The sequence below is a fragment of the Schistocerca nitens genome, chromosome 2 (assembly GCF_023898315.1).
Source record: "Schistocerca nitens isolate TAMUIC-IGC-003100 chromosome 2, iqSchNite1.1, whole genome shotgun sequence".
Classification (NCBI taxonomy): domain Eukaryota; kingdom Metazoa; phylum Arthropoda; class Insecta; order Orthoptera; family Acrididae; genus Schistocerca; species Schistocerca nitens.
The window spans coordinates 887,900,065-887,919,679 of record NC_064615.1 but is presented as its reverse complement, the minus strand read 5'-3'; the positions used below and the strand labels follow the sequence as shown (position 1 = coordinate 887,919,679).

Sequence of the window (19,615 nt, the reverse complement as noted above, 5' to 3'; positions counted from 1 at the left end):
GTAACTCAGTCCTTAGGATGATACATGACAAAGGTCAACTAACACCAATAGAACCATTCTTGACGTCGTCTTCAAATCAGTATTTGAGCTGATTACAGCTTTACGTATTTATGGAGGAGTTCAACATTAAATTCACACTTGCAACAAGTAATGTTGGAAATGAAACTCACTTTAAGAGCTAGAAAAATTGTGGTAACAACAAATGATTGCAGCTAGAATTTTTCACTGGTCGTGAGCTGCCAACTCAAATGCATATGATGAAGTTTGGAATATATGTTGATATTAGCACTCTGATAGCTGGCCGGAGTGGCCGAGCAGTTCTAGGCGCTACAGTCTGGAACTGCGCGACTGCTACGGTCGCGGGTTCGAATCCTGCCTCGGGCATGGATGTGTGTGATGTCCTTAGGTTAGTTAAGTTTAAGTAGTTCTAAGTTCTAGGGGACTGATGACCTCAGCAGTTAAGTCCCATAGTGCTCAGAGCCAAGCACTCTGATTTTGAGATGAACATCAACAAAAGTGAAACAATGGTACAGGAATGTATTCATATAAGTCAGGCAGTGCCGAGCAAATAAGATTAGGAAATGAGGCATGAAAACTAGTAACGAGTTTTGCTGTTTGGCCAGCAAAATAACTGGTGATGGCTGAGGATGCAAAGTGTAGACTAACGAAAACAAGAAAAGAGTTTCTGGAAAAAAAAAAAGAAGCATTTGTTGAGAGCTACTATAGATTTGTACTGTGGCATAACTTGACTGGCCTCCATAGACTATGAGAGCCTACAGTAAGGTAGGAAGGATGAAATTATGAGAAATACATACTGACTACAATTTTGAATGCCATTAAATCACTGTAGATAATACTAAAACTAGTATGAAAAAGAATTATTGAGTTATTGGCTGTAAACTGCAAGGGTGTGGTCTCTAACCAAGTCTTTTTGATATAGCTGGAGCCTGGCTACCAACACCAGCTTTTCTGAATTGAGCAGGTGAGAACTTTCCTGCAATATATCGTATGCTCCCATAAACCCCCTGACCTCAACCTGTTCTAGTCCGTGTCCTCCACTTACCTGTCCACATCTTTACTTCCACTCTGGACAACACAATCTTCTGTTCCACAAACACATACAGTAGTCCTTTTCCAAGTCTCTATTTCTCTTCCCACAACCCACCCCACTGCATGTAACATTCCTACCCCATCCCCACTACGTCCCTGCAAACTCCCACAAGCAGCAGTACACCTTCCCTTACCCCACCCAGCTCGCCCCCCTCCCTTGTCCACCTGAAGCCTCCTCCATACACCCACCTCTGGATTGCTGCTCCTATCATGCACAGTTATAACTCAGTCAGGCCACAGCGATCAGAGACAGTGGGCATGTGTGTGAGTTGTGCTAGTATGAAGAATTTCAATATGGCATGTGTGTTTTCTACTTCAGAAGAAGGCCCTTTGGCCAACTAACATTTCTTCTCGCAATGTTTTCTACTTCAGAAGAAGGCTCTTTGACCAACTAAAATTTCTTCTCGTGATATTGTTGTTATTCCAGCTTAGACTTCGCACTTTCTCTCTCTCTCTCTCACACACACACACACACACACACACACACACACACACACACACACTTATCAAATTTTTATATCTACAAATAAAACAAAAGTAAAAGCAGTGGAAGAGAAACAAGTAAGAAGAGCAAAAAAGGACATGAACAGTAAGGTAATAGCACAGATAATTTCATTTAGATATCTTGTGATAGAGATATCAATATACAAAACTAATTTAGTTGTGGTTCAAAATACACAGAAATATGACACATTAATGGTTATATAAGGAGAACCTTGGCAGAACTGTGAGGAAAGAGATGCCATGAAGACTGCACAATGTGATGGCTAAGCCTGCTTCCATGTATTGTAGTGAAAACTGGATTCTAAGAAAAAGAGAGGAATAAAGAACTGAAACAGCTGAGTGAGGTTTCTGAGTTCACTGCTAGGACGAACATTAAGAAACAGAGTGCCAAGTGAAGAAGTAAGACAGCAACTAGAATTTGAAAACAAGGACAGAAGAGATTAGGTTCTACTATGACCATGTCAAAAGAATGCCACCTGAGTGCTTGCCATGGCAAAGCAGTACATTTTAACCAAACTGAAAGATGGGATATAGAATGATCAGTGAAGAGATGGAGACAACAGTTTTGTTAAATTCCTTTTGTCTTGGAATGGGCCAACACCCATTCCTTGAAATGGAGGAAGAAAATTAATCAGATATGAAGAGGCTTGCTGAATAGAAGCAGTCTTCGGACTTTATACTCTTAACAGCAACATTATACATATGGCATGGCCAGCAATTCAAAAGAATTTTGTGGAAAACAGCTAAAACAGCAAAAGTGTAAAAAAAGCATTATTATTATTATTATTATTATTATTATATCTCTTATCCCATCATGGCACATTCCAAGCTGAATGACTCCTTGTCAAAGCAGTAAGAAAGTATTTACCTTGATATACATTGAGAGTGTGATTTCTGTAAGTCATACCCTGAAATGAGATCAACAGTATTAAAATAAATCTTGTCATACTACCCAGATTTACCTTCTGACCTCTGTAACACAGATGTTAGGATCTATGAGATCTATAATCATACCTTCTTGGCTTTTGCACATGTCAGCATCATGTTACAAGACCTACTACACTGTATATGTTTCGTGTTAGTATTACATAGTCCAGCTGCTTTACTGACAAAACATACATGATTATATGGCAATCTGTGAGAGCACAGTTGATACTTCAGTTCACCTACTGATTTTATCCAGCATTTCATATTGACATGGTCATTGCCAAGCTATACTTTGATTAAAATAACTGTGTGATTGGCATTTTGGTGAGTCTATACTCGGGCTGCTGAAACATGTCACTTCAAGGTCACTCCCCAAGCACCGTAGAGTTGGTAGTATAACTAACAAACAAGTGGGGAATGGGAGGCGCCGCTTCTTCTGAACCAGTAGCAGCACCGAACAAAAGCCGGTTTCCGGTGACGCTGCTACCATATTGCTGCTTCTGTGTAAACATTGTATGTTAGTGCACGAACGCCTGCTGTTGTGTTGTGTTACCGCCTCGAATACAGTTTTTATTTGTTAAACAATGTCACCAAAACGATGTCATTCACCAATCAACATTCCGTTGCACCGTGGAGTGCCATTAAATAGTCAGACTTTGGAATTGCTACGGAGCACCCATAAGTTTTAAGAACAAGAAAAAGAATTTGTTTCTGTTCATGGGCATGCGTCTATTCGTGCTGATAAAGTTTTAAAGCGTACCTCAAAAACTCTAGAAATCGGTGAAAGAACAGTTATAAGGAAAGGGGTGCTACTTCAAGACTTACAAGACAGTGAAGTAAACAGCGTGGAAGAAAGCCCCTGTGGGAAAAACAGTGTGTTTTTAAGTACTCCGGGAAAGGAAAAAAAAAGCAGCCTCGTCCTGTTACAGATATTGATTCTTTCCAACCCAATGCAATTCGCCGGCACATATACGGATACTATAAAAGGAAAGAATACCCCACAATAGCGAAGTTGCTAATTTCTTTAAAAGAAAGTGAAGTTTTCTCAGGGGGGGGGGGGGGGGGGAGCGTCACTTAAGGGGAGTTGGAATGCCCTATCTCGCCAATGTTAAATTTGCTAACTTTGTGTACCTTTTTCTTTGGAACTATTATCTTCAGAACTTTGAAATTCTGGCAGAGGTTTTCAGCATATATTGTGAGCCCACTGAACTAGAACCAATGTTTTCTTTTTGTTGGTATAGTATTTATGAATTTTTTACCATTAAGCCATTTTTTATTGGAAAAAGTATAACATAAACTTCCCTAGTTCAGAGAATAAGCCAGTTCTTGTCATGATTCTAGTTCAGTGGCCTCTTTGAACTGTTTTGCAGCATTTCTGAAAATTTGAATGTTGTTGGTTGAGTGGTTTATGAGATAAAGGTACATGTAACACTAAAAATGTCAAATGCCAGAAAATGCGATTAAAGTAATTTATTATGAAAATTCACAAATACCTTTTATTCTATTATCAAAAGTGTCCAGCAGAGTAATCAGGGTCATCTTCTAGTTCTTCTTCTTCACCTAGAAGCTTTCTTCTCCTTGCTGCCCTTGCTTTTTTTGTATTAAATTCAGCTGCATACTGAGCCTTCCTTACTCGCACGCTGTCCAGAAGCTGAAGACCTCTGATGGTGTTGATACCAGGAGCAATGCCGAGCCTTGCCATGACCTTTAGCCTACCCATATGACCATCATTGAATGAAATAACAGCATCACTGACTCCCCATTTCAATGTTTTTATCCCAACAAATACATTCTTAGGTACACGAGTCCAAATGAGGTTGTTGAACGACTCGTTTTGATTCTGGGTACAACCATGAAGACATTTTCGCAGAAGATCAGGATGCCCCAAGTCTCTATATATTGGTTTAATTACTTCCATAACAGCCAATGGAATATAATTTTTATGGTGATAAGGATCCCCAGTAGCTTGAGATTTTCTATAATTGCACCATGACTGAGGACCATCTGGACAAGCAAAATGTTGAGGATTATCATCAGTTGATGATCGATGTAAATATGTGGCCCATACAGCTTGTCTCATTTCCTGCAAATTATTTGCATTATTTCTTATTGCCATACCATAGTATTGTTGTAATTCATTTATAATTTTATCTGACAGGCGACCTCTAATGGTTTTACCATCTGACAAAATTTTGTCCTTCAGATTCTGTTTCAGTTTCCTTAGACGAGTGCCCATTCGTTTCTGAACATGACCGACACATTCTAGTTTAGTTATTGTCTTATTGACATATGGCATGGATTCTGTAACACTTTTGTATGCCTTGGAGTCCCCATCTCCAAGGAATTTTGTGTAAAATACTCCCCGTTCTTTTTCTGATCTGCTAAACATTTTCACAGCAGCGGCAGCCTCCATGCCTCCACTCGTACCTTCATAATTCTTGCTACATATGTGAGCTGCTTCTTTCTTACCAGATGCACAATGGTAACAATGTTTAGTGAGCACTTCATAGTCCAAAACTTTACCGCTGTCCACACTAGTAACAGTAGCAACAGCATTTTTGGATGTGTGACCCCTTTTCTGCCAGGTTCCATCAAAAGCAACAGGGATATCTGGGTTTCCTTCATTTATATATTTTGCTTCACTGGCAGCAGCTTTCATTGATAAATCTGCTACAGACTGAACAGCATCTCCTATCACTTCAGTGTAATTGTCAATTTTAGCAGGTGGAGGTGGAAGATTCATTATGGCACAAAATGTTTGAGCAGCAGTATGTCCTTTACCAATTGCTCTCATTGCATACATTAGCCTGATATTACTCTCAAACAAATTGCTACTGCATGTTTTAGAGCTCCAAAAACAGGTCTCATTTTCACAACTGGCACAAACTATAGCAATTTTGCAGGAAAGTCCTATAGAGTTTGTTATGTTCATATCAAAAGAACCTCCACAAAGATTACAACACAAACATTTCTTCATAAACTCAGTAAAAACAGGAAAGTCGACTAAAACATATTGTTCATTAGAAGCTTCATCTGTAATTTCACTTGCACAGTTTGATAACTTCTTTTTTGATGCACTGGTGGGCGTGTCTCCTTCACACATCTCAGCTGTACAAACGTCAGAACTTTCACCAGCATCAACAGGTGCTGAAGCAGAATCACTTGAACAAACGTTATTTGTAAATCTATTACCGCGAAACTTTCGCTTTTTAAATAATGATGCACTCCTAGGCATCGTAGAAACTACGCACTCACCACTGAAAGTCAAAACAAGACAGATAACAAACTCCAAATGAGCGACAAACTAAACTCGAGGCTCAAAACAAACACTCACAGATCAAAAACTGAACAATAAACACAGCTAGTCGTAAAAACAATGGTACCTATGGAAGGATCAAAGATTCTACAACTGAAGAGTGAAATCCACAGCCTTCTAAATGTAATGTTTTCGGAAATGCGAAGATTTAAATGTGTACAAATCACAAGATGGGTAACTTTGCTGGGCGCACATGTAATTTTGAAAAATTAAATAAAAATACTTCCAATTGGAATTTCTTAACAAATTTTGCACCATTTTAAGCAGAAAATTTCAAATTAAGTTATAAGGTTAAAAACTGAAAATGTGAATTTTTTCCATTTTCCGGCATTCCAACTCCCCTTAAGATGATATTAAAAAGTATGGGCTTCCATTTTGAAAAGTTAGTTGGACAAAAACTGTTACTAGAAAAAGCTCATGTTGTTGCAGCTCGTACCATTTTCTTACACAGAATTGTAGGAAAGGACATACACTCAGTCATATGGGTAGACGAAACCTGGGTCAACGCTGGAGAATCAGTTGAGAAATGCTGGACAGATGATACTCCGAATAGCAGCAGTCATCAGCCAACAGGAAGAGGATCCTGATTAATTGTGGCCCATACAGGATCTTCAAACGGCTTTGTGCCTGAAGGACTTCTATTTTTTTCGATCGAAAAAACTGGTGACTATCATGACGATATGGACCACCCACAATTTGTACAGTGGTTTAAAAATTTGTTGCTTCAGTTAAGTGTTTGGACAGTGTTTGAGAAGGACAGTACACTGTACCATTCTGTGATTTAGATAAAACTCCCACCACTAGTGACCGTAAAGAAACTATGGTGCAGTGTTTGCAGTCAGGAGACATTATTGCAGACATGAGTATGACAGAGCTGCTGTTATACTCACTCGTGAAACAAAGCAATCCTGTGCTGCCTAAATACGTTGTAGATGAGATTGCAAGCAAACCGGGTCACTTGGTAATTTGGCTTACACCTTATCACTGCCATTTTAATCCGATTGAATTGGTATGGAGTGAAGTCAAGGCGTACATGAGAAGTGACAACAAGACTTTCACTATAACAGAAGTGGAAAGACTGCTATGTGAAGGTCTTGCTACTGTAGACACTACCTCATGGAGGAAAAAAGTAGACCATATTGCTAAACGGATAAGAGCAGCACAGACTATAGATGGCATTGTAAATGAAAACATACAATTAATGATTTCTCTTAATGATGAAGATGACGAAGACAACAGTTTTGGCGCCAGTTCCAATGATTGTGAAGGAAAACTGGGTGGAATTGTACCACTGACACTGTAAATTGGTGAGTGTAAATGTGTACTGAATTAATTCTTTCTCTCTGCAATCAGGTAGGCTATGCATGTTTTGCTTTATTTCTTTCTATGAGTGTGGATAGCGTGTTATTTGGTATGCTTAGATTTACATTATTATACGACATTTTAGATGCAGCTATTACTGTAACAATTTTTCATAGATATTGTCATTAACTTAGGGTGTTTTTATTTCCTGGTTTCATACACTATCAAACGCTTAGTCTCCATTGTCGTTCTCTCCATTTTTAGAAAAACGTACTTTGTTGCAGTGTCAAGTGACATGTTTCACTGGCCCGGGTATAGTGGTAGGGGCCAGCCGCCAGCCAATTGTAGTTCTTTTTTGGGTGCCACCCGCTCACTGTGTTGCATGCTTTGTAGGTTGTGGTGTAACTTGGTGATTATGTGGAATAACATGTTCCACTTTTAACCACTTAGGCCAGCAAAATATGTTCGTGGAAACTGAAAACATAGTTTAGGTAGTTGTTAAGTGTGGAACATCCCACTGTATGCATCCTGGTTTGGTATCTATGCAGATGGATTTAAAAGGAAGACATCTCAGCATATCGACGAGGCACGATGGCGAATGTGTGTCTCCACTTGCTGTGCAAGCGCGCTTCTGATTTGGCATCACAACTTGGTGGTGGCTTGGAAGCCAGGTGCAGGCAAGAACGTTAACACCAAAATAAGTGAAGAATATATGAGAACTGTCTTCAGAGTATCTAATGTCAAATCAGTACAGCAGTCCATGTTACGGTCTATTGTGAGCTGTGACATAGTAAGGATCTGTGTAACCTGCAGTTGTAAATTAATTATACAGAGAAGACATTGCAATTACAATACAGTTGCTGCAAAACGCTTCGTCATTCAGTAGTTAGAATAGAGTGGACCTCTCTTTCAGTACCCACTCCAACTGCAAAAGGTGAAGAAGTGACACAGAACAGTGTAGTGGCACTGCATAGTAGGCCCACTATAGGAATTAACTTCAACAACAATGACTGCAAAAAGATTTGAAAGGTAATAGTTGGCACACTTATCCACTGAGTGACAGATCGTACATGGAGTGGAACACATCATAACACGAAAACTATTGCCACATACACTCCAAGGTACGTGCAGCACGTGTCAAGCTAGACTGGCTGTATGCCGACAACACTGATGATCAGGATGGTCACAGAATAATTGTCTGTACCAGCAACATTGGTCCTTAAAGTTAAATTATTCTAGTATCTTCCAGTTTGAGTTCTTCATTCTTTTTCATAATGTTGCTAATTCTTTTTTTCTGCTAACAGTCCGTATTGCCATTTCATCTGTATCTCTGCGTTGATTGATTGATTGATTTTTATTGTTGTAGAGACCTCAGAGATCATCTGAGTCAATGTTACATAGTATAAATGTTACACAAATAATTACAAAAACAAGAAAAATATTACACAATATAAATATTACACAAATAATTATGGTACCTTCACACAAAAACAAAACAGAGAAACTTCTGGTACAAATTGATATTGCATAGTAAATTTAGTCAATTACAGACTTACTCATATATAGAAGCATATAAAAACTGATCACAAAGTGTAGTTATACCATATTCTTTGCCTCCCTTAAAAATTCATCAGTTTCATAAATGCTGAGCTCAAGAAGAAATTCTTTTACTTTTTTTTTAATTGTTTAATTGGAAGATCCCTGATATGTTGGGGTATGGCATTAAAAATTTTTATGGACTTGTATAAGAAGCACTTTTGTGTTTTTTTATAGTTACATCAGAAAGAAACTTTTGTCGTCTGTCAGATTTGTTAACTATTTTGTGTACCACTTAGTCTCATATTCTGATAAATGATACATTGCACTTGTCTGTTAGCCGGTTGCACTTATTTGTTGTTGTTGTTGTTGTTGTTGTTGTTGTGGTCTTCAGTCCAGTGACTGGTTTGAGGCAGCTCTCCATGCTACTCTATCCTGTGCAAGCTTTTTCATCTTGAAGTACCTATTGCAACCTACATCCTCCTGAATCTGCTTAGTGTATTCATCTCTTTGTCTCCCTCTACGATTTTTACCATCCACGCTGCCCTCCAAAACCAAATTGGTGATCCCTTGATGCCTCAGAACATGTCCTATCAACCTATCTCTTCTCCAGTGAAGTTGTACCACAAATTCCTCTTCTCCCCAGTTCTATTCAGTATGTCCTCATTAGTTTCGTGGTCTACCCATCTGATCTTCGGCACTCTTCTTAGCACCACATTTCAAAAGCTTCTACTCACTTGTTTAAACTATTTATCGTCCATGTTTCACTTCCATACATGGCTACACTCCATACAAATACTTTCAGAAAAGACATCCCGATGCTTAAATCTACACTTGATGTTAGCAAATTTCTCTTCTTCAGAAATGCTTTCCTTGCCATTGCCAGTCTACATCTTATATCTTCTCTACTTAAACATCATCAGTTATTTTGCTCCTCAAATAGCAAAACTCCTTTACTACTTTAAGTGTCTCATTTCCTAGTCTAATTTCTTGAGCATCGCCTGATTTAATTCGACTACATTCCATTAACCTCGTTTTGCTTTTGTTGATGTTCATCTTATAGCCTCCTTTCAAGAAACCTTCTATTTCATTCAACTGCACTTGTAGGCGTAGAAGTGTATCAACAGTATGGCAAAGGAGGATTTGACAGTTTCCCTGGGACTATCTATGCACATTATTCTTATAACTATCATGTACGTTTTTTTAGAATGCTACTGATGTAGTACCCTCAGACTTTTCGCAGGTGATGCAGATACAAGTTCTATTCAAACTATTCTGGAGCTTTGTCCACAAAATTTTTCTACACTTACCTTTCATGTACAGTCTCCTTCGAAATACTCTCCTCCATAATTGATATACTGCTCCCAATGCTGTTTCCCACTTCTGGAAGCAGTCTTGGTATGCCTCTGGCTGGATCACATGAAGCAACGTCTGTTGAGTTTTCTTTTATCTCGACTATCATGTAATCTTCATACATTCAATGGGGTTTCCAACTTTGAAAAAAAAAAAAAAAAAAAAAAAAAAAAAAAAAAAAATAAGTCCACAAGGGCCTGATCTGGATAGTACGGAGGATGAGGCAGCACATTGATTTTGCTTTTTGTGTAATAGTCACACACCAACAGGGGTGAATGTGTGGGTGCATTATTATAATACAAGAGCCATGAATTATCTTGCCATATTTCGAGCTCTTTCCTTCTCATATTTTCTCGCAGGCATTGCAACGTGTCCCGGTAGTACCACTGAATAACAATTTGTCCCTGTGGCACAAATTTCTGATGAACTAATCCTTCGAAGTCAAAGAAAACTATCATCGTGGCTGACAAGCTTTTTTTGGTCTTGGAGAACCTTTCCTGACTCATTTTGAAGATTGAACCTTGGTCTCAACATATAACCATAGACCCATGTCTCATCACCAGTTATGTTGCGCTTAAGGAACATCTCATTGTCATTTACACAGTTCAAAAGTTCTTCACAGATTTCAAGGCAAAGGTGTTTCTGATCCTGACTCATGAGCTGTGGGGTGGATTTGGCAGTAACACAATGCATTCCAATATGCTTTGTCAAGATTTCATAACAAGATTGAACTGAAATGTTACATTCTTCTGCAATCTCTCGGGCAGTCAGTCTTTGATTGGAATGCACAATTTTATCGACATTCCGGACATGAGCGTTGTCAGTAGATGTTGAAGGGCGTTCTGAATAAGGGTCGTCGTGAACTTATTTTTGGTCATTTTTAAACTATGTGAACCATTTGTAACACTGAGTACAGCTTAAGCACTCATCACCGTAGGCTTCCTACGTCACTAGGCTGTCTCTGTAAAGGTTTTCTTGAGTTTCATGCAAAATTTAATGCAGACTGGTTGCTCCTCTAACTCTGCCATCTCGAAATTCACAAACTGTGTGACATAACATTCTTCTCAATACAGCATTGAACAATAACTAGCAGACCTACAACAATGAAACTTCCGGCAGTTATGTATTAAACCAGGCATGTGCAGGAATGCCAACTGCATTCCGCTCCAACACACCATTTGCACAAAATTACGAATGTTCTGGAATTTTTTGAACAGACCTTGTATGAATAATGAAGTACTGTCTGATGGAGGCTGCACAAATACTCAGTCAAATCTTCATAAGATTTCAAAGTGGTGCAGAAATTGGCAACTTGCTTTAAATATTCAAAAATATAATATTGTGCATTTTACAAATGAGAAAACATAATATCATACGACTATAACATCCGTCAGCTGTAGTTGGAATTGGTGGACTCATGCTAATACCGGGTGTAACACCTCTGTCCATTATGCAAGCAGTTATTCACCTTGGCATTGATTGATAGAAGTGTTGGGTGTCCCTCTAAGGGCTATTGTGCCAAATTCTGTCCAATTAAAATATTAGAATGTCAGAATCCTGAGCTGGTTGGATGGCCCTACCCATAATAAATATTCCAAACCTTCTCAACTGGGAAGAGATCTGATGGCCTAGCTGGCCAAGGTAGAGTTTGATGAGCATGAAGGCAAACAGTAGAAACTCTCTCCATGAGCAGGCAGGCATTATTTTGCTGAAATGTAAGCCCAGGATGACATGCCATGAAGGGTTACAAAATGGGGTGTAGAACATCATCTACATACCACTGTGCTATGAAGGTGCTGCAGATGATGACCAAAGGGGTCGTGCTATGAAACGAAATGACACCCCAGACCGACACTCCTGGTTGTTGAGCCATAGGCAGATGACAGTCATGTTGGTATCCCACCACTGTCCGTGGCTTCTCTAGACACATCTGTGCTGGTCATAGGGGCTCAGCTTGAAGCAGGACTCATCACTAAAGACAGCTCTATTCCAGTCAGTGAGATTCTAGGCTGAATGTGCCTGACACCACTGCAAATAGGCTTGTTGGTGTACAGAAGTCAGTGGTAGTCAACACAAGGGGCACCGTAAGCTCAGCTGCCTTTCTGTGATTGCCTATTAATTGTTCTTGTGGTTACTGAAGCATCAGTTACATGGCAGACCAATGAGGAATACGATTCCTGGACCCTGAGTGCCTCTGTGACAATTACTTGGTTCTCACATTCTGTTGTCTCTCTAGTTCCGTCGCTTCCTTGTTGGTGCTGTGTTCGGCTGTGACTCACCCATTCCTGCCAGTGTTGTCGAATAGGGGCATCACTCCTATTCAAATGTCAAGCGGTTCACCGAGTACTCCAACCAGCTTCTTTGAGACCAACTACATGTCCTCTCTGACATCTGCATATATTGTTCATGCACCTGTCTGCAAGGCATAGTTATTGCCTAACTGAGTCCATGAATTGAAATTTGCAAACAATTTGTGCCCTGGTACCTACATGTCCCCTATGTACCATCCTTGTCAGTTGTGTGGTGAAATTGCGCTGCAGCATCACACATTCATCCATTGGCTTACAAAGTTTACAATTTCGCATTTTCCATCGATACCTGTATGTAAATCAATTTGTGCTTAATTTGCGTAACTCCTTTGTAGTTTGTTTTTTTATCTTAGAGTGTATGTTCAGTCGAACATATTTTGGTATAACTAGTGTGAGCTGATGAACAAAAAACTGTCAGAAATCAAATCCAAAGTTCATGGATTCAGTAGACAGTCAATTATGATTTTTCTGTATCACACATCACTTCTTTCATCTATGGCAGTTATTTGTCAATGTGAAGAATGCCTAGTTGTATTGTAGTTCAGAGCCCAGGTTAAACTGTAGTTCTCTTATAATGTATTGGGTAAGGTTATTTAAAGGTAAGAGAAAGTCACAGACATACCACCTTTCAGGTTGAGGAGTGCTTAAGCTTTTCATCTTATAAATTCGTAACAGTCATACTAATTTCCTTCCTGCTTTTGTCTAGTTAATCTTAGCATTGTCAAGTAGTTTCTTTCACATAATTAGGTAAGTCATTAATGACAGCTAATGTCTAAGAACCATGCTTTATAGTCATTACGTTCTTCAGGAAAGAATCCCAATTTTTGAGTTGGTTATGACTCAAGTCAAATAATTTATGACATAGAATATGAGCTATTCTAGAACAATGTTAATAGGAATATATCACTGTGAGACATTTTATTTCAAAAACATACATATTTTGTTATTGCCACCCTCAATATACTGCCCTCCTCTATTCATGCAATGCTCCAAAGAAATGTGGTCAATTTGTGAGGGATGAGATGTACAGTTCAATAAAATGAAAAGAAACAAAGATATTTATACAGAATTGAAAATTTTGAACACTTGAAATGAGGATGCAGTACTAGGGATATTAGGAAGAACAACCAAATAACAAACACAAGAATAACTATAACCATAAACGATTTTGTATAAAAAGGAAAGCAAGCCTTGGAAATACATAAGAAGAGATGGTAAGATCAATTGTGCAACTGTGAAGAGAGACAACAAGACAAAAAGCCGAAGCTCTGGCTGTAGCTCAAATTTATTATTTTTCTTTTATAGTAAAGTATTTTCTCAATAACAGTTCATAATGAGCCAGGAGATGTAAAAATTCTAGATAATAAGTTAGAAGTAACAATTGTCTGTAACAATTAACACTTTCCAGAGCATAAATTATGAGTTTGGCCAGGCTGCAGTGAAAGATTAGAGCTACAACCTGTAGTGCACCCTGGAATGTAAATCAGTCAAATTGAAATATGGCAGGAAAGGAGGAGGAGATAAATCCATATAAAATTGCAAAAAAAATAAAGACATGAAAGTGACAAAGGTGGAGAGGGAAAGCAGGTGGGTGCAAGAGAGAATAAAAGATGTGGAAAAGGGTTGGCAGAAAGTGAAACAAATAGCAGTAGTTAACGATTTTTGCAGTCTTCATTTTCATATTTTTGAGCAGCAGACAGAATTATTTGTGCTGTATCCTGCTACTAGTGCATGTGAGTATGAGCGGGCCCAGTGTAGTGTCGCTGAGTGTTTGTACTTAAATCAACCACCAAGTGTATCAGTATGGGCCGGCCACTAGAGCCTGGTTGTAGGAAGCATGCACACAGTATGGTCTCAGCTGCAGCTTCTACTGGTGGTTTGGACCTATATAAGCGCAGAGCAGTGACGACACACTCTCACTATGTTCTTTAATTTGCACCACTAACATCAATTGTTCTGTGTATTGCTGGAGCGGTTTCATGTATTACTTGGTTACTACAATTTGGATAAAATTTGTTATTAGCATGTAATATGTCAGCACAATTTAACATGCAAGCTGTTGTTGAAATATTTCATGACTTAATATCTACACAAGTATGACCTATGCTATTTTGTTGAAGTCAATATAAACACATCATCTGAAATTTTGAATATGAGTGCATTTGTGCTCATGACATTTGTCTGAAAATTCACAATTGAATTTTAACTGACTTTTTGTACTTGCCATTCATTATCAAAGATTTGTGTTAAAGCAGGCATGCTGTGGAACAACTTGAGACATTTGTTGGAGGATTTGGGATTGGTGGGTTTGATTTTTATGTGTGAGTGTCATATTTAAAGTTGAGGTACATCATTTCCATGCCTCTATGGATTGTTGTTATTAATTATGTGTATATCCATCAAGCTACTTTAATGTTATGTTATTCACTTGTATTTACTGTTATGTTTGTTCTGTTGCTAATTTTTGTGTTTTTCTATGTATATTTGTTTTTTACTATTGTAGAAAAATACAATCTCTCCAACATCGTGAGCATCAAGTCATACAGCTACAGCAGACTTGTTTTGGGATATGGTCCTGACAGAAGTGCCACAGTCACAGTCCACTGGAACAGTTCTGATAAAGCTTTCAAGCTAGTTTTTGGTAAGCATATGTTTATTCTGGATAATATTGTGGCACACTTCATGTTTTACAGAATGTTAATTGTTGAAACATTTAAATTTCATGTAATGGTGCTTGTGAGTGCTGCATTTACCACTAATGATAAAAACCCCAAAATTCTCGATCAAAGAAAATTTGACCATACATAAATTAATTTACCATTAAGTCTGTGTATTAAGCTTATTTTATTAAACTGATTGAAGATTCAGATAATTTTGTAAATACTACAGTGGAATGTCCGGTACTGAATCCAAAATATGTACATTAGGTAGTTTACCACTCACCAAATAGAGGAGGCATTTAGTCCACAGACATGCATCTGGAAAAGACCATTTTTAAAGCCAAGCTTTGGAAAAAGGAAACATGCCACGATGAATGAATTGGGTTGTGTGTGTGTGTGTGTGTGTGTGTGTGTGTGTGTGTGTGTGTGTGTGTGTGTGTGTGTGTGTGTGTTTTCTGCTTAAAGATATATACTATGTTCACTTTACTTCTCACAAATATTAAAGCTTTGTCATTTATTATTAAAATTACATTGGAATGTCTCATGTTTGTACTTGGAAAAGTGGCAATTTACGAGGGCAGTTCAATAAGTAATGCAACACATTTTTTTTCTCGGCCAATTTTGGTTGAAAAAACCGGAAATTTCTTGTGGAATATTTTCAAACATTCCCGCTTCGTCTCGTATAGTTTCATTGACTTCCGACAGGTGGCAGTGCTGTACGGAGCTGTTAAAATGGCGTCTGTAACGGATGTGCGTTGCAAACAACGGGCAGTGATCGAGTTTCTTTTGGCGGAAAACCAGGGCATCTCAGATATTCATAGGCGCTTGCAGAATGTCTACGGTGATCTGGCAGTGGACAAAAGCACGGTGAGTCGTTGGGCAAAGTGTGTGTCATCATCGCCGCAAGATCAAGCAAGACTGTCTGATCTCCCGCGTGCGGGCCGGCCGTGCACAGCTGTGACTCCTGCAATGGCGGAGCGTGCGAACACACTCGTTCGAGATGATCGACGGATCACCATCAAACAACTCAGTGCTCAACTTGACATCTCTGTTGGTAGTGCTGTCACAATTGTTCACCAGTTGGGATATTCAAAGGTTTGTTCCCGCTGGGTCCCTCGTTGTCTAACCGAACACCATAAAGAGCAAAGGAGAACCATCTGTGCAGAATTGCTTGTTCGTCATGTGGCTGAGGGTGACAATTTCTTGTCAAAGATTGTTACAGGCGATGAAACATGGGTTCATCACTTCGAACCTGAAACAAAACGGCAATCAATGGAGTGGCGCCACACCCACTCCCCTACCAAGAAAAAGTTTAAAGCCATACCCTCAGCCGGTAAAGTCATGGTTACAGTCTTCTGGGACGCTGAAGGGGTTATTCTGTTCGATGTCCTTCCCCATGGTCAAACGATCAACTCTGAAGTGTATTGTGCTGCTCTTCAGAAATTGAAGAAACGACTTCAGCGTGTTCGTAGGCACAAAAATCAGAATGAACTTCTCCTTCTTCATGACAACGCAAGACCTCACACAAGTCTCCGCACCTGAGAGGAGCTCACAAAACTTCAGTGGACTGTTCTTCCTCATGCACCCTACAGCCCCGATCTCGCACCGTCGGATTTCCATATGTTTGGCCCAATGAAGGACGCAATCCGTGGGACGCACTACGCGGATGATGAAGAAGTTATTGATGCAGTACGACGTTGGCTCCGACATCGACCAGTGGAATGGTACCATGCAGGCATACAGGCCCTCATTTCAAGGTGGCGTAAGGCCGTAGCATTGAATGGAGATTACGTTGAAAAATAGTGTTGTGTAGCTAAAAGATTGGGGAATAACCTGGTGTATTTCAATGCTGAATAAAACAACCCCTGTTTCAGAAAAAAAATGTGTTGCATTACTTATTGAACTGCCCTCGTAGGATGTGATCAATGAACCACTGATAAGACTTTGCATTTCTCTGACATCTGTTGAGATGACTTTGCCAGCTAAATATAAGGAAATCTTTGTCGGAAAGTGAATGAGTTAGAAGAAATCAGAAACCTTTCCCCATGGAAAGAGATAAAAGATGTAAAGTGACTCATGAAAATGCTTAGGGAGCTAATTAAATATTTCATTACACAATGCATTTATTGTCTATCAAGCCATTGAAAAGACAAATATGTAAATCTCAGGCTACTGATCATAACAAAACTGGAGAAACTCACAGGAAAGGACTGGACTGTAGTGCAGGACTTCGTTTTGGAGTATACCACACAAATGTGGACAAATGATCCTGCACTAGAGCCATTTAAATAAACTGATGCATTGTTTACCAGCTGAATGCTTAATCCATTTGCAGAGGCTGAGCACAAGCACGGAAACTACTGACTTTAACGGTTCTTGTGCTGGTTTTGGTTTACCTAGCCTCTCACTGGCACTATTATAGTTTGAACCTGCACAAGTAGCTCATACTAAAGTCTCTGCACTGGTAAAACATACATTATTGGCATAAATGTAGCACACCAGCTGACATGTAAATCATGACTGGTACATATATTGGTGTGTCCAGTATCAAGCTATCAGTAGCAATGAATAGCCAAAGAGGAATTGTTCACACACATGCAACAAGCACTGTTCTGATGGTGACCATGCTGTGAAACACAAACACTGGGTCTTTTATATACATTTAACTACTTATATCTAAAAACAAAGGTGATGTGACTTACCAAACGAAAGCGCTGGCAGGTCGATAGACACACAAACAAACACAAACATACACACAAAATTCAAGCTTTCGCAACAAACTGTTGCCTCATCAGGAAAGAGGGAAGGAGAGGGAAAGACGAAAGGATGTGGGTTTTAAGGGAGAGGGTAAGGAGTCATTCCAATCCCGGGAGCGGAAAGACTTACCTTAGGGGGGAAAAAAAGGACAGGTATACACTCGCACACACACACACACACATATCCATCCACACATATACAGACACAAGCAGATGTCTGCTTGTCTCTGCACACGCGTGGACGGACCAGAGCGTGCGCGAGCGCACCCCCCCCCCCCCCTTCCCCCCAAGGCAAGTCCCCCCACTCCCGGGACCGGAACGACTCCCCACCCTCTGCCCAAACTCTTTGTCTTTAAATATGTCTGCTTGTGTGTGTGGATGGATGTGTGTGTGTGCGTGCGAGTGTGTGCCCGTGTGTATATATATATATATATATATATATATATATATATATATATATATATATATATATATATATATATAAAATAGAGGGAAACATTCCACGTGGAAAAATATATCCGAAAACAGGGATGATGTGGCTTGCCGGGCTGGGGCGCTGGCAGGTCGATGGACACACAAACAAACACAGGCATACACGCGGGGTTCGGGCTTTCGCAGCGGACTGTTGCCTCGTCGGGGGGGGAGGGACGAGGGGATTTGGGTTTTGGGGGGGAGGGTGGGGAGTCGTTCCGGTCCCGGGAGCGGGGGGACTTGCCTTGGGGGCGCGGGTGTGCGCTCGCGCACGCGCGCAGGCCCGTCCACGCGTGTACAGACACAAGCAGACATCTGCTTGTGTCTGTATATGTGTGGATGGATATATGTGTGTGTGCGAGTGTATACCTGTCCTTTTTCCCCCCTAAGGTAAGTCTTTCCGCTCCCGGGATTGGAATGACTCCTTACCCTCTCCCTTAAAACCCACATCCTTTCGTCTTTCCCTCTCCTTCCCTCTTTTCCTGATGAGGCAACAGTTTGTTGCGAAAGCTTGAATTTTGTGTGTATGTTTGTGTTTGTTTGTGTGTCTATCGACCTGCCAGCGCTTTCGTTTGGTAAGTCACATCATCTTTGTTTTTAGATATATTTTTCCCTCGTGGAATGTTTCCCTCTATTATATTAATATCATTTAACTACTTAGTTCATGAGGATCATCCATACTGACACCAAAGTTGGGAACTGACTCCTCAGTATATGTTTCTGTCACTATCCTTTTGATCATATTATGCACTAATATGTTCCTCCATTTATCTTTCAAGACCTTTCCTCTCTCTCCCCTCTATTTACTTTCTGCATTATAATTGTCTTGGTACCCCTGGATTCAGTATTTATGTAAAAATACAATTTGCTTTTATCTCATTTTCTCTACATACTGAGCCTTAATCTTTCCCTTTCTTTTCTTTTCTTTTCTTTTGCACCTTTTCCAATCTGTTTACTTATAGACAAATTATTCCCCCTCCCATCCCCCTCTTCTGTCCATGTTATTTTTATATTTACGTATCTTCTTCCTCCTCTGTTAAACCTATCGGCAGTAAGTACCACACATATTAATACTCTGGAATTTTAATTGTGATAGCCCATAGTTATTTCCTAATAATTTATGTGATTGGCCTCTCCAGATCCAAGGTTTGAAATGACATTCCCTTCCCTTCCATGCCTGTAAATAAACATTTTCCTGTGCCCTGTCTTTGAAGGGATTCAAAATGTTCATAAATTAAATGTGTGCATTAGTTCTTCTTCAGATGTTCATGTGTTGGGAACTGGTAAGGTGATGGCCCTCCTCAGTCACAGATTTTTTTTTTTTACTGTATATTTTTTGTTTTTTATATAAAGATTTGAAAAGTTAAAGAT

The 19,615-nt window shown here is 39.5% G+C and overlaps 1 protein-coding gene across 1 annotated transcript in view; it reads left to right on the top strand.

Moving 5' to 3' along the window:
• Positions 1-19,615, top strand: part of LOC126237196 (mediator of RNA polymerase II transcription subunit 14) — a 171,231-nt gene that overhangs the window by 101,056 nt on the left and 50,560 nt on the right. The window contains exon 17 of the mRNA XM_049947075.1: positions 14,861-14,998. Within this exon, the coding sequence (XP_049803032.1) occupies positions 14,861-14,998 (138 nt within the window). The remainder of the gene's footprint in view (positions 1-14,860; positions 14,999-19,615) is intronic.